Below are 15,864 nucleotides of genomic sequence, written 5' to 3'. Positions count from 1 at the left end.
AAATTACACTGAACAATAATATAGAGTGATACACAGAATAAGGGATTTGCCCAGTTTCTCAGTGAACCAGCAATGGAGATAGCCTACAAACCAGTTCCCTCACTGCCAGCTCAGAGACCTAAGGACAAGGCTACCCAGAGGTATCAGGATTTAACAACTGTCTCCCCCACCTACCTCCAAAATGAGAATCCCAATTTCTATTTGGATCAGCACCAATGCAGGTGCTTCTAGGATTTACAGACCGTGTCTTCCTCCATAATCGGTTCTGAAAAATTCATCAAGGAAGAAACAGCATTCAGAGATGGGTCAGGGCACAGAAGAGGTAAAGCTTTTCTTTGGGGGGCCTATGATAGAGATGGCACCATGGATGGGGCGAGCTGCCTGAGTCCTGGAGGCAACTTCAGAGATTTGAAGGATCATCGGGGTTTCAGCCTTCTCTAACTGCAGAGTCTCCTCTCCTTCCCCAGAAGGGAGAATTAGCCTCCTGATCGGGAGAAAAGGACTTCCCCAAAATGACCTGATGCCACCTGAATCCACTGAATAATTTAGGGCTTCAGTCAAAGTGGAACAAATGGACATTATCGGCCTCAATGATAACTGACGTGATAGCAAGTGCACAGCAACTATTGAACCCTTGCCTAAAAAACTGACCTGACTCCAATCGAGCATCTAGATCTGACCGCAAGTGAACAGGAAACACAGGGGATGAGGGAATAAATTAAATGGCACAGAACAAAGAAGTCATCAGGCAAATTCAGAATGTGACACATTTTACATGACAATTTACTTGGGTTTCTCCAACAAATGAATGACATTCTAAAAGACATGTGGGGGTAGGGTAGGGATGGGGAAGACGCTGTATAATTTAAAAGCCTGCATAGTTGTAACAACCAAATACAGGTACAGACCTTATCTGGATCCTAATTTCAACGAATTGACTCAAAAGACATTTTAAAGATAATTAGGGATATTAGATGATATTGAAAAACTTCCATCCAATTTTTTTACTGTTGATAGTGGTGGTGTTTTAATTATCATCAACTAGAGATGAAGATGGCAACCCACTCCAGTGTTCTTGCCTGGAGAATCCCAGGGACGGGGGAGCCTGATGGGCTTCCATCTATGGGGTCACACAGAGTCGGACACGACTGAAGCGACTTAGCAGCAGCAGCAGCAGAGATGAAGACTAAAGAAGTTTTGAATGAAGTAACCTGATGTCTGGGATTTGCTTTAAAATACATCAGAAAAAAAAAATATGTAGGAGGGAAAGAAATGAAAAGAAGATAGGTAAAGTGTTGATAATTGCTCAAGATCCATAATAGGAAGTTCATTAGACGATTCTTTATAAGAAAAAAAACATACCCTGGTAACCCTCAGCCCAGAGAATGACTGGAAAATGAGACCCCCCAAGGAAGCTCCTAAAGTGCACATTTTATGGAATTTTTATCTAAGGTCATAGATAAAGGTCTATGCAGTCACAAAGCAAGGAAATCAACAAACAGGTCTTAACTCCAAGCCCAGCCCATCTGTCAGTATTACTCACGTGAGTATGAGTGTACACATATCCATCAGGATTGGCCACCGGCAACAAGAATATATCCATTTTCTCCAAGATGGAGGTGATGACTAGATCTCTCCCATAATCACATGCAATCTAAGCAAAGACAACATGCTTGTCAGCTATGTCTTTGCAGGCTGGGTTGCTAGATCTAAGTCAGAGTATCTTCCCCAGATGCCCAGCTCCTAGAACAGCATCTACCCTCTGGCAGTCTCCCTGCCACCCTTGTAGGTGCAGCTCTCTGCAAAGCCCACGGAGCACTTCAAAATCTGAGGGAACATGGCTACCTGATGACATCAACTTCAATGAGTCCTGGGCTGCCTGGTTTATTCTTCCTTCCAGGGGGTAGGAGCAGGGGAAAGGAGAACCACACATCATAATAGTTATTAGGAATATGAGCCCCTGTGCTAGGGTTGGGGAAGATGGATCCTCCACTCGCACCACCCCTCCTCCCTGGAACTGGCTTCAACTAGACTTTCCAGAGGGACAGAGCATGGAGATAGCATGAGGTCCCTGAGAGCCAGGAGAGCCTGAAAGGGACTGAAGGTAAAAATTATCTGAGCCTTGCTGCTGAGCAGGACTGACTATGTGTCAGTGTTTCAGGGCCACCTCTACAGCTCATTAGTATGCTCACTGCTATGAGCGGACATTGCCATTTAGCTAAACTATGAGGCTGACTGTGGGGCTCTGATCTTTTGTTTCTCCAATTTGAAAAGACTCCCCCAGCCTATTGTTCCTGTGAGAGTACCCTCCTAACCTACCACATCCCACCCCTCCCAGGTACAGCTGCATAGTACAGTACAGGGCACCCCTGGCCCTGCAGAATGCTGGGCTAATACTAGGCGACATGACCTTTCTCGCAGTCCAGATTGCTGTGGCCGATGAGATCCACTCCCGGGCATGGATGCCTGCATTCAGCAAAATGGCCGGGCGCTGCCTGCCTTTTCCAGTGCTGAACTGGAAGAAAAAAGAGGCCAGAAAATTACCCTTCTGTCTGGCTGTGTGTCTACTCACCTCTCCTCTCCTCTTCCCAGTTCGCCCCTATTCATTTAAACCATTTAAGATCATTCAGAGGCCAAATGTTCCTGAGGGCACCATCCATTTATCAAGCTTCTCCAGGTCGAGGAGCTTAATTGACTGGCAGGGCCGAATTGCAGCACCACAGCTCCAGGCAGCTTGAACCACTCCAAGGTTGGAAGCAAATGGGAAGGGGAAACAACTGCTATTGTGAATTATAATTTCAGTGTGATTAGAGATAATATTATGTCTCTTAAATGGACTTCCTGGTGGCTCAGATGGTAAAGCGTCTGCCTACAATGCAGGAGACCTGGGTTCAATCCCTGGGTCAGGAAGATCTCCTGGAGAAGGAAATGGCAATCCACTCCAGTATTCTTGCCTGGAAAATCCCATGGATGGAGGAACCTGGTAGGCTACAGTTCATGGGGTCACAAAGAATCGGACATGACTGAGTGACTTCACTTTCACTTTATGTCTCTTGAATGACCTCAAATGGTATCTCAACAGAGAGGTACACAAAAGTGCATGAACCAGCCTGTTCTAGCTGATGCCATAAATGAAATCAGTTTTAAAATGAGGAAAGGGGGTTCACTATTGCTTACTGCATGAAATGAATTCTGACTGCTCCCTTTTAGTGTTGGGTCCCCTTGGATCAGAGCTTGGTGCTAATGAAGCAAAGGTCTCCATCAGTTGGCAAATAATCTAAATTTATGTAGATTATTTGACAGCAACCAGCTCAAAGGCAGGGCTTCTCCCACTGGTAATTTCACCATTGCTGTAAGCCTGGATCCCTCAGGACCTGTATGGATCTAAGGGTTTGACAAATTCTAGGCACCATCACTTGTTCCATGGTTTATATCTCCAAATTCCTTTTTACTCATTTGGCTGGATTATTTATGTAATTTATGTCACTGCCATAAATTCTTTGCCTCTTTTGCCAATATAGACCTAAAATCTGTTAGAAATATCTGGAAATTAGGCTTGATGTAGCCAAGGATCATAGACTGGGCTTAAAATTACACCAACCTCAAAATTACCGTCCTAGATTGCTTTTCCAATAAGTACCCCTAAAAAGCAGAATGGAATTTTTAGACCCATCCCAATTTGTCTTCATATTTACAGAAGATGGGAATGGAGGGAAAAGACTGTGGCCAATCTGAAAGCTTTCTGAAACACTAACCACCTCCCACTTCTTTCATTTTTAAGTTTTATTAGTTTTCTTGGCTGCCCTGGGTCTTCATTGCTGTGCATGGGCTTTCTCTAGCTGTGGTGACTTCTCTTGCTGCAGAGCAAGGCTCTAGGGCTCACGGGCTTCAGCAGTTGCAGGCTCAGTAGCTGTGGCACACAGGCTCTAGAGCGTCGGCTCGGTAGTTGTGGTGCACGGGCTTAGTTGCCCCTTAGCTTGTGGAATCTTCTTGGACCAGGGATTGAACCCAGGTCCCCTGCATTGGCAGGTGGATTCTTAACCACTGGACCACCAGGGAAGTCCACTCACCTCTTCCTGATCCTGCCTTTCAGCCAAAACTTGGAAAGGGATGTGCTCCTTCTAACTCCATTCACAACAAGCAGAAGCAGGGGACCCTGTGTCAGAACAACTTCTAACCCGAGCAGAGGTGTCCCCACCTCACCCTCCTCCCTGAAGTCAAGGAGGTCCTTACAATCTGCCTCTTTCAAAAGTGTGAGGGCTGAGTCCTAGACACAAGGAACCAGGAGCCTGAGTCCAGTCGGGCTCTTCAAGGTGCATGGAGCCTCACCTTCAGGACATACATCAACCGGTTCTCAAATGAATGCCCAATCTTCACTGCGCTTACCAAGTGAGGATAAGATTTGACAATGCTGTCCATCTCTTTGTGAATCTGAAGTGTGAAAAAGTAAACACAGGGGCATTTAAAAAATTTGTTCAGCTCTAGATGGGTATCTGTGAACTTTATTTTGTTGATCTTAATGATTTTTTTATAGTCCCCTAACCTTGGGGTTGACAATATGAAATGCTTAATATTAAGCAACTGCCTAAGAATCCATGTCTATGATTTTCTAGAGAAAAACACATTTGTCCACAAAATTATAGTCCGTTAAATGAGAGTAGAAACATGTATACAAATACTGCTTCAAAAGTGTGGCCCTTTGCACTATACTAGTCTAGGCCGTATATTGTCACCCTGCTTATTAAGTTATATGCAGAGTACATCATGAGAAACGCTGGGCTGGATGAAGCACAAGCTGGAATCAAGATTGCTGGGAGAAATATCAATCACCTCAAATATGCAGATTACACCACCCTTATGGCAGAAAGCAAAGAGGAACTGAAGAGCCTCTTAATGAAAGTGAAGGAGACTGAAAAAGCTGGCTTAAAACTCAACATTCAAAATAACTAAGATCAAGACACCCAGTCCCAACACTTCATGGCAAACAGATAGGGAAACAATGAAAACAGCAAGAGACTTTATTTTCTTGGGCTCCAAAATCACTGCAGAAGGTGACTGCAGCCATGAAATTAAAAGATGTTTGCTCCTTGGAAGAAAAGCTATGACCGACTTGCTGCTGCTGCTGCTAAGTCACTTCAGTCGTGTCCGACTCTGTGCGACCCCATAGACGGCAGCCCACCAGGCTCCCCCGTCCCTGGGATTCTCCAGGCAAGAATACTGGAGTGGGTTGCCATTTCCTTCTCCAATGCACGAAAGTGAAAAGTGAAAGTGAAGTCGCTCAGTCGTGTCTGACTCTTTGCGTCCCCATGGACTGCAGCCCACCAGGCTCCTCCATCCATAGGATTTTCCGGGCAAGAGTACTGGAGTAGGGTGCCATTGCCTTCTCCGATGACCGACCTAGACAGCATATTAAAACCCAGAGACATTACTTTGCCAACAAAGGTCCATCTTGTCAAAGCTATGGTTTTTCCAGTAGTCATGTATGGATTGAGTTGGACCACAAAGAAAGCTGAGTGCCAAAGAATTAATGCTTTTGAACTATGGTATTGCAGAAGACTCTTGAGAGTCCCTTGGACTTCAAGGAGATCAAACCAGTCAATCCTAAAGGAAATCAGTCCTGAATATCCATCGGAAGGACTGATGCTAAAGCTGAAGCCCTAATACTTTGGCCACATGATGAGAAGATGACTCATTTGAAAAGACCCTGATGCTGGGAAAGATTGAAGGCAGGAGGAGAAGGGGACAACAGAGGACCAGATGGTTGGATGGCATCAAGAACTCAATGGACATGAATTTGAGCAAGCTCCGGAAGTTGGTGAAGGACAGGGAAGCCTGGCATGCTACAGTCCATGGGGTCACAAAGAGACAGGATTTAGCAACTGAACTGAAGTGAGTCTAGATAACCACCTAGGGCCCCATTTAGCCAAGATTCTTGAAAGAACTCCCCTCCTTTTTTTTCATCACTTTTCCCATCAGTTAGGAAGAAAATTCAGCATGTACTATAAATATGTATAATACCACACAAGTATATTATGTACATTATAAAACAAAAAATAGAAACAAAAGTTGTTACATTAATAATAAATTCAAATATATGTAGAAATATAAATAGAAATTGCAACAGTTTATTCCTCCATTCCAGTGGACTATCTTGCTTACACCCCACTGTACAAGCACTCCACTTTGGAAGTGATTCTTCTAAAGACTTTGATCTCTCAATTGAAGAGCTGTAACAAAACAAGGTTATGAATGCTTTTATTTGCTTTCAGGGATAAAAAAAAAAAAGGGTTTGCTTTAAATGGAATTCATCCACCTTAGTTGTTCAAACTTTTTGAGGGCTGAAATAAAGAAATAAATGAATTTATATTTAGACCTTAAATTTGAAAGAAGGAGCTTTACAGAGAAGGAAAGTGTGCAATCAATACAGAATAAAATCAAGCTTAAAGGGTTTATCAGACTTGCAGTCATTATGGCAGACTGAGCAAGAAACTCGCTCTCAAATATATAGGCAAGCCAGATAAAATACTATGAAAATGAGTCCCAGACAAATTTAAAAGCCAAAAAAAAAAAAAGGAAAAATTGTGCCAGAAATGAAGAGAGAGCAAGCTAACAGAGTACAGGACAAAAGGTGAAGCCCCAGGGCTAGATATCCGTCTTAGGTTCTGAGGGTTTATAGCAACCAGGAAGAGGAGTAGAGGGCAAAGGACCCTGCCTGGAGCAAGGAGCAAGTTCCAACTTGAGAGCTGGAAAGTGGTAATTATGGCCATGAAAAGGGCCTGGAAACTCTACCCACCGACCCTAGAAAGTGGAGCAAAAGCCAGATGCCTGCCTGAAGTTATGAGAGGAGAGTTACTCAGGAAAAGTTAAAACAACAAGCTGTGTCCAGACATGGGGTTGCAAATTCACAGTGCCAACACAAGGGGAAAGCTTACCCACAACAATAACAAAAGTAACTGCCACCACAACAATACGCACACAGGGTCTTAAATTAGAAACCCTGGCAGAAACAAACAGGAAATTCCCTTTAGAGACCTAAGAAGGTTTAAGTGATTGTGGGATATGTGCTTGTAAAAGCTGTTTTTACAAAGAACTGAATACGAGTAGCCTTCTGCTGCAAGCCAGATGACAATGATACCTCAAGTCAGAGAACAAAATTGAGTGGATAGGAACGTGAGGATCCTGCAGCAGTCAGGTGAGGGGATGGTGTTTCCAGAATCTTGGGTGACATTTGCAACCTGTTAGCTCAGCTCGGGAGTGCCCCGTGTTAATGAGGCTATCGTCACGGGCTGGATCCCTGTGTGGGCCTCAGCTCCATTTTCGTCCATGGCCCTGGACTGAACTCCTGACTTTATCCAGCTGTTTTGCAGATGTATGTCAGTGGTCACAAGAGGGATCAAGGGGCAGTGTGGCCAAGTGTACACAATAAACAAAGCTACTGACAATCCTGGGAAAGAAGTGGGAAAAAAGCTTGGGGAAAAAACCTCATCTGAAAGAAAAATAATTCAAAGTATATGCCTCATGAAAAGCATGCCAGGAACTCTATCTTTGGATATATATTCAGCCATAGGAAACAAAATACCAGTTTAGATTTGGGGTTTGTTCCTGAGTTAGTAGAGAATTTCCAGACTAAGGAAAAAAACATTAGGGGCCTAAGAAAACCATAGGCTACGTGATTCAGTTCCATTCCAGTCCTTCTTGGTTCTTCAAATTCCAATATTACATTAAATTATTCTGCTCCAAATTTCTTATTTGAAGGGTTGGCTTACCTTGAAAGTCATTTATATAAGTGATTTCTAACTAAACACAGCACCAACATGTATTATGGAACAAATACCCATTATAAGTAGTCATGATAAATGAGTGGAAATATTTGGTTAACCTTGGAAATAATCACTTGTCTATTTGCCTGGGATAAGTAACACTTTAATCTGGGTGAATAAAGTACAGGGATTCTGGTGGAATATAACAAGGTTGAATTACGAGGACTGAAAATGGTTGCAATTACTTCATGGTTTTCTTTGAGGGGTTGCTTAAGAAAAGAAGGATGCATGTGGGAGTAAATGTTCAGTTTGCATTTCACTCTGCTCTTAGGAGATAAACAACCCAAGAATCAGAAAGAAGCTGAAGTGTACACATTTTAACCCCTCATTGTAGGCGTACTGTACTAGGGACTAACACCTCCTGGAAGTAAGGAGAGGGGTTACAAAACCCAAAAGGCCAATGATCTGATCTTCACCTGCTTTGAAATACTTACATCTTCCAGGGTGTGATAGGCCCCATAGTTAAAGCAATTATTGCTCAGTTCTTGACGTACATTGCGTTGTAGCTGTTGGTGTTCACTATCTAAAACGTTCTGAAACAGACATGGCAACATTACAAAGTGATTCTCTGGGGGCAGAGGTTCATGTTGTTTCCACTCTTCCTTGGGATATGGGCTGGCCAAGATGGCAGCACCCTCAGCACACATATCAAGCAGCACAAACGTCAAGGTATAAAAGGGGGTCAGATTTCTTCCCCGTATCTATAAAATCTTACTTCTTGGAGCCCAACGTACAACACCTCATTCAAAACTCACTTTCTCCCTGGAAGCAACATATGTGCCATTTGGTTATTCTATACTATGAATTCTCTAGACGTCAGCCTGCATCTGGTATCCAGTGCCTCTGAAATACCCAGCTTGGGAAACCATTCAGAAACAAAGAAATTCTTACAACCACTCCTACTTTGAAGGCTCCTGGCAGATGTCTGTGACATGTGAGGATGATTAATAAGCTCACAGCTGCTCACACCATCAGGAAACTCCCAGGCCAAATCACCAATTAGCCCACAACCCACCTCGGTGAAGGAGAGAACGTGAGCCAGACACTGTCCTGCTGTTCAAATACAGCTCGTGAGGCTGGTCTCTGACTTGGGCAGTGACGCTGACTCTGCTAGGGGCTGCTGGTAACATTCTCCCTTTCACCAACCACGCTTATTATTTATTTTTGCCCATGCCACATGGCATGAGGGATCTTAGTTCCCTGATCAGGGATTGAACTTCTCCCCCTTGCAATGTAAGTGTGAAGCCACTGGACCAGCAAATAATTCTCAAAGGATATTTTTTATGACTGGCCTTCAGCACCTCCCCACCAGCACACATTCTATTCTTCCCTCTTGACTTCAAATAAAAAAAAAGAGACTTAATACTTGTGAGATAGCTATGACATACCATGCACTGTTAGATATTTTATGTACATTTAAGCACTTAATCTCAATTAATCGTATGAAGTAGATATAACTATTACCATTTTACTGATGAAGGAACAGAGTCTCAAGAGGGTAACAGTTTGTCTGAAATTACACAGCTAGTAGTTAGCAAAATCAGGATCTGGATCCAGATCTGACTGGTTTGCCATGTAAGCCCTTTCTAGCACAACATGTTCCTCTAACAAGTCACTGCACTTTACTTCCATATACCTCAATGTCTTTATCTGTTCAATGGAGAAGAATGAGGCCAGAACTTGAAAATGTTCCAAGTCCACTCTGGCTACTTGGTCCTATGCAAGACCAGTGGAGGGACCTTGGCCTACCCACCTGCAGGTCTTCAATAGCCACTGAGTACTCTAAGCCATGGTCCTCCAGGAAGGATTTGACTTCCTGCAGACTGAAAGAAGGGACCAGGACATCTGCAGGATGACCGAGGGTAGAGGGAGATTTCCACAAGTCGAGCTGAGGAGAAAAGAAGTAAAACCAGGTTAAAGGATAGTTCAGGTAAAAAGCACAAAGAACTCATTCTTCTAGAACAACTGCCAAAAGCCTGGGTGGTCCCTGAGAAGCTGAGTTCTGCACAAGGGCAAACTTCTGCCATTTCAGTTTTATCTGGTCAGGCCTGCCCAGCAGGCAACACATGGCAAAGCTCAAGGAGTGACAAGTCAATGGCAGAAAGATGAAGCCCTCTGCTAAGGACCCCATCTCCCTGGAGAGCACTTCCCCACCAGCTCTCTCCATTGTATAAAGACATGTTGATTAATATAGGATTATACACAGAAACTCTTCAGGAATAACAATGCCAGTGCTGCAAGAGTCTTCTCCCACCACGGTTAATTGATACTCAAGAGAAAGAGAACTAGGTACCTTAAGGTTGTCTGAATTCACTAGCCGATTGAGTTTGCTGATCTCATCTTCATTTCTGATGTTAATTCTGAAAACTTGGTGCCTGGAGAAAGTGGGGGGAAAAAAAGCAAAAGATAATGGTAAAGCTTTCAGCTGGCAAATAAACCCCAGGCCTACTATCCCAGACATAATGAAAGGAAATGGTCTAGTCTTTGGTTATAATATATAGCCACTAAAAATAAGGCTACGTGGCAAATATGAAAAAGTGCTTATGGTATATAACTTTCAGGGAAATATTAAGTGAAAGAGCAGGACACAAAATTGTATGTATGCCATGACTGTAAGTATGGAAAAAGCAGATGCATTGGAAGAAAAACAGACAACGGAAATATAGCAAATGCTGACAGTGCTTATGTTCGGGTCATGGGATTATGGATGACTTACTTTTTTCCCCTCGTATCTGTTTTCTGTAATGTGGTCATATTACTTTATAATGAAAAACATATATATTTTGCAGAAAGGAATGTTCCTGAGCTACACGCAAAGCTAACTCAAGACATAAAGAGGCACTTCTTCACTGTCAAGGTCTAGGACTGAAACTGGCTGAATGTCCACGCTGGAAAGAGCAAGGAAAGAGAACAGACCTTCCATCCTGGGAGGGTTAGTTATTTTTCCTCTTACCAAAGAGGGGAGAGGCTGGGTGCTCTCCAGGCCCTTCCAGCTCCGGAATCCTACACCAATGCATGGTGCTGGGGCTGAATTTGGGATTCATCCCCCCAATGGGGCTCTGACAGGGCCCAGAAGGAAGCTGGCCAGTCCCAAGCCCCCCTTTGTTGTTCGTCCTGCACTCGTTTCCTATACATCATTTAGCTCCCGCGGCAGCAGCAGGGGTAGAGGCCCCCGAAGTCCTGTGTGTGGGTGGGAGAAGGCCAAGCCTGAAAAGCTGCCTTTGTGCTCTCAGCCGGCTCAGAGAGCCAGGGGAGCCATTAGGCCGTTGCTAGGTGACGGCCCGAATGAATCGGCACTCAACACTGTCACATGCGTCATCCCTTTGACACAAATGAATGCGGGAAGAGCTGCTGGAGACGGCTGTGGGCTGAAGGACCTGTTGACAGAGAAAATGGTTCTGTCACAGGGAGCTAAACGTGCAGCCTCACGTGGCAGATCAGCATCTCCTCATCAGAAAACCGGTCTAATCCGGATGAACTCTCAGAGCTTAACTTTGTTCTGGGAGCTTCTGGGGGGTCTCCAAAGGGTCTGGTCTAGCCTCTAGGGAGGTAAGGTCCGCTGCAGAGTTGCTTCCGTTGCAGGCAGCAGATTTGAAGGGAACGCCATTGCTGAAGCCTCACTTTCCCCCTGCTCATCTGGTCTCCACAGGGTCCTGGGAGGTGGGCAGCCAAATGCATCCCATGGGAGTCTCTGAGCCCACAGTGGAGAAGCCACTGGCTGGCAGGTATCAGCCCGAACCTGACAGACTTGCTACATATTGGACTGCAGCCCTGGGAAGATGGGGAATCAAACCACCATTTCCCTGATACAGGCAAGCAGCCTTGCAAAAGTAACAGGTTTAAGACAAAAGGGAAACCCTTCCTCCTAGCTGAGTACCAGGACCTATCTGTAGAACTCATGCTCTGTCACAACCTGTCCTCAATACTCCAGAAAAAGGGGCATCTTAAAAATGGGTGTTCTGCCTATTTGCAGGGCAGCAGTGGAGACACAGACATAGAACAGACTTGTGGACACAGTGGGAGAAGGGGAGGTAGGATGAATGGAGAGGGCAGCATGGAAACATACATTACCAAACGGAAAACAGACAGCCAGTGGGAGTTTGTTGTTTGACACAGGGAGTTCAACCGGGACTGTGTGATAACCTAGAGGGGTGGGATGGGGAGGAGGCGGGGTGGAATGGGAGGGAGGTTCAGAGGGAGGGGACATATTATATCTATGGCTGATTCATGTTGATGTATGACAGAAACCAATACAATATTGTAAAGCAGTTATCCTCCAATCAAAAATAAATAAAATTTTTAAAATGGGTGTTCTGAAAAGTGCCTGTGCACTGGCATCTCTGTTAGCAAAATGAGGCATTGGTAAAATACAGCATTGACTAGAGTATCACAAAGAGAACAAGGAAGGAGAAGGAATAGGATGGGCTCTTAAGAATATTAAAACCATGTTACACATTCATCCACAACATGTGCTTTAATTCTCCCAAAGTGGTAACTTCACAGCAGAACTTTCATACTCCTGGGCACAGTCCACAAGGGAGTACAGGGAATCTAATTGGCCCTGATGATGATTAAACTCACAGCTCATTTCATTACATCCTAATTAGCCTTGCTCCAAAGGATAAAGACACATCTGTAACATGCAGACAGGCAGGGCGGAAAAGCTGGTACAGAATAGAGTCTTTCCCCACATGTCTCTCCTCCGTCTCTCCCTCCTACACATTCTTGGCTCCAGCTTCACTCAAATCCCAAATTCACCATACGTTTTGCCCTCCTATGCCTTTGCACATGTTGTTTCCTCTGCCTGGATATCCAGCCCTTTTCTTTATCTGCCTAGCCAATCTCTCACCCAGGCTTTAGGATCAACCTTCATCACCCATAAGGTTTTCCTCAACCAGAAAAGACAATGTTAAGGACAATCTTCAGATGGCACTAAAAACTGGCAGGAGGCAGGGAGGATCTAACATTATTCTCATGAACGTAAGTTCATCCATACCTAGAAGCAGAAAAAACGTAAGTGGGTGCCAGGTGAAGGGCAGCCTTTCTCTTGCCCTCACTAGCTTTGTCTCTATTTGGAAAATGCACCCTGAGAGTGTGGGTGGTGGAACATAACCTATCTCCACCATCTGGAAATCTTTTCAAAGATTTAAGCTCTTTCTGAAGATGGAAAATTGGCCTGGGGAAGGGGACATGCTGGGGTTTGCAGGTTGCCATGTTTACCCTTCCTACTCCACACAGGTAAGTGTTCCTACAGCTCTTCTTAACTCTGGTGCTCTCCAATACCCGGACTGGCAGCTGCTGCCAACACAATGGTCAGTGATCCACTCTCAGCATTTTCACACTCATCCCATGTGCTGGACAGTCAGTAGTCACCTTGGTTCTGAGCTTCTATCCCTCCCCCTTTCACCATGTGGGTGGCCAAGCAGCACGTTCTTTGCGCCTTTCTTACTTGCATCCCCAGCCAGTCTTAGAAGCCACCACATCTGAGATGATTTCATGGAACTCTTAAATGCCTACCAGTTACTGCCAATGCTACAAGTTCTGCAACTATTTCCTGTTCTCTGCCTGCTGTACACCTTTAGGCATCCTGGCCACCATCCTATCCTTAAGATGAGTGGAGCCCAGGAGAGAAGACACCAGCAGAATGAGAGAGACTGGGGAGGTGGGTGAGTTAGGTGGAAGGAGCAGAGACTGGGGCTGGTGGGGGGATGAAACCATCGCCTCCATCTCCATTGGCACTGTTGCCCCTACAACCCAACCTGCTTCCCGGCTATCCAATCACTCGAATGCTCAGAAATCAACTTCCCCTGGCTCTAGATGTTCACCAAGTTGGGTGTCTAGGCTATGTTTATGGACCTCAGGAAGAATTCCTCCACCTTTGCTGGTTTCCCTACTATAAGGCGAGAAAGATTTGAGAAACCTATATGCAGGTCAGGAGGCGACAGTTAGAACTGGACATGGAACAACAGACTGGTTCCAAACAGGAAAAGGAGTACGTTAAGGCTGTATACTGTCACCCTGCTTGTTTAACTTATATGCAGAGTAGTACATCATGAGAAACACTGGGCTGGAAGAAGCACAATCTGGAATCAAGATTGCTGGGAGAAAATCGATAACCTCAGATATGCAGATAATACCACCCTTATGGCAGAAAGTGAAGAGGAACTAAAAAGCCTCTTGATGAAAGTGAAAGAGGAGAGGGAAAAGGTGGCTTAAAGCTCAACATTCAGAAAACAAAGATCATGGCATCTGGTCCCATCACTTCATGGGAAATAGATGGGAAAACAGTGGAAACGGTGTCAGACTTTATTTTGGGGGGCTCCAAAATCACTGCAGATGGTGACTGCAGCCATGAAATGAAAAGACGCTTACTCCTTGGAAGGAAAGTTACGACCAACCTAGATAGCATATTCAAAAACAGAGACATTACTTTGTCAACAAAGGTCCGTCTAGTTAAGGCTATGGTTTTTCCAGTGCTCATGTATGGGTGTGAGAGTTGGACTGTGAAGAAAGCTGAGTAACGAAGAATTGATGCTTTTGAACTGTGGTGTTGGAGAAGACTCTTGAGAGTCCCTTGGACTGCAAGGAGATCCAACCAGTCCATTCTAAAGGAGATCAGCCCTGGGATTTCTTTGGAAGGAATGATGCTAAAGCTGAAACTCCAGTACTTTGGCCACCTCATGTGAAGAGTTGACTCATTGGAAAAGACTCTGATGCTGGAAGGGATTAGGGGCAGGAGGAAAAGGGGATGACAGAGGATGAGATGGCTAGATGGCATCACTGACTCGATGGACGTGAGTTTGAGTGAACTCTGGGAGTTGGTGATGGACAGGGAGGACTGGCGTGCTGGGGTTCATGGGGTCGCAAAGAGTCAGACACGACTGAGCGACTGAACTGAACTGAACTGATGACACTATTGATTAAAACTGTCTGCAATTTGCTCAGGCACACAGCACTTTCTGTGTAAGCTCCTATGGTAAGCACTCCAGAGCCCAGCCAAGCAGTATCAACCCAGGTGTCCACTGCATTATATGAGAAATCTGTATCTTGAGAAATAAAAGTTTTTTTTTCAGCCACGTGAATAGATGCAGCAGGAGCCTGAGAGCTTTATGCGTCAGCCCACATAGCAGCAAATGTAGTTATTACACACTTACTGCTGAGCTGCCTGTGGAGAAATCTCCTTCCCTTACCACCTGTTATGCCTAAGCGCTCTGAGCTATTTGGCAGTAGAGACCAGGTGTGAACGGAAGTCATCACCATAAAAATTACTCAATCACACATGAGTAATTACTTCAATAAACAATCTCAAAGTCCCTTTAGCCAGATAGTATAATGGAGAGTTAACTAACAGATATAGACAAATCAGTTAGATATAGGATTCTTTCTGGAGATTGTTGTTCAGTTGCTCAGTCATGTCTGACTTTTTGTGACCCCATGGACTGCACTTGGGTTTTGCATTCAGAGTTCCAACTCCCCTGCTTACCAGCTGAGTAGCCTTGGGCAGGTTTCTTAATCTTTCTAAGGCTGAATTTTTTTCATGTTTAAATTGAGGAAAATAACACCCCTGCCTGGCAGAATTGTGTGATCCAAAAGATAATGTACGTGACAGCTCTTTGCAAATGGCAAAGCATTATGCAGTAATGAGTTATTAGAATTCAATCTTCCAGTAGGGTACCACAGCATCCTTTCATCTCTCCTACCTCCCAATGTCCTCTCCTTTGTAAACCAAAAGGCATTCCACGTGGAGCACATGTGCCTGTGCACGCGCACATACAGAATGAACAGGTGTACTGTTGCCTTTCACAGCTAAGGCTAAGCAAGACCCATCAAATCTCCATATGCTAGATGCTACCAAGAAGGGTCTGCCAAACTTAACTGTTAACAGGAAGGTGAAGCCAAGAAGCCTGTGACCCAGGTTTTCCTCTAAGTATGGCATAAACTGGGCTTCCCTGGTGGTTCAGCGGTAAAGAATCCACCTGCCAATGTAGGAGCCTCGTGTTCAATCCCTAGGTCAGAAAGATCCCTGGAGAAGGAAATAGCAACC

At 44.7% G+C, this 15,864-nt stretch overlaps 1 protein-coding gene across 2 annotated transcripts in view; it reads right to left on the bottom strand.

Moving 5' to 3' along the window:
- LOC109557628 (carboxypeptidase A5) overlaps positions 1 to 15,864 on the bottom strand; it is a 93,268-nt gene that overhangs the window by 56,891 nt on the left and 20,513 nt on the right. For both annotated transcript variants that reach the window (XM_019959083.2, XM_070788170.1), the window contains exons 5-11: positions 10,114 to 10,195; positions 9,574 to 9,708; positions 8,255 to 8,353; positions 4,330 to 4,431; positions 2,411 to 2,515; positions 1,544 to 1,654; positions 175 to 265 (exon numbers count right to left, since the gene is read on the bottom strand). In XM_019959083.2, the coding sequence (XP_019814642.2) occupies positions 175 to 265; positions 1,544 to 1,654; positions 2,411 to 2,515; positions 4,330 to 4,431; positions 8,255 to 8,353; positions 9,574 to 9,708; positions 10,114 to 10,195 (725 nt within the window). The remainder of the gene's footprint in view (positions 1 to 174; positions 266 to 1,543; positions 1,655 to 2,410; positions 2,516 to 4,329; positions 4,432 to 8,254; positions 8,354 to 9,573; positions 9,709 to 10,113; positions 10,196 to 15,864) is intronic.

This window comes from Bos indicus, chromosome 4, assembly GCF_029378745.1.
Source record: "Bos indicus isolate NIAB-ARS_2022 breed Sahiwal x Tharparkar chromosome 4, NIAB-ARS_B.indTharparkar_mat_pri_1.0, whole genome shotgun sequence".
In the NCBI taxonomy this organism is placed as follows: Eukaryota; Metazoa; Chordata; class Mammalia; order Artiodactyla; family Bovidae; genus Bos; species Bos indicus.
This window is presented reverse-complemented; position numbering and strand designations above follow the sequence as displayed.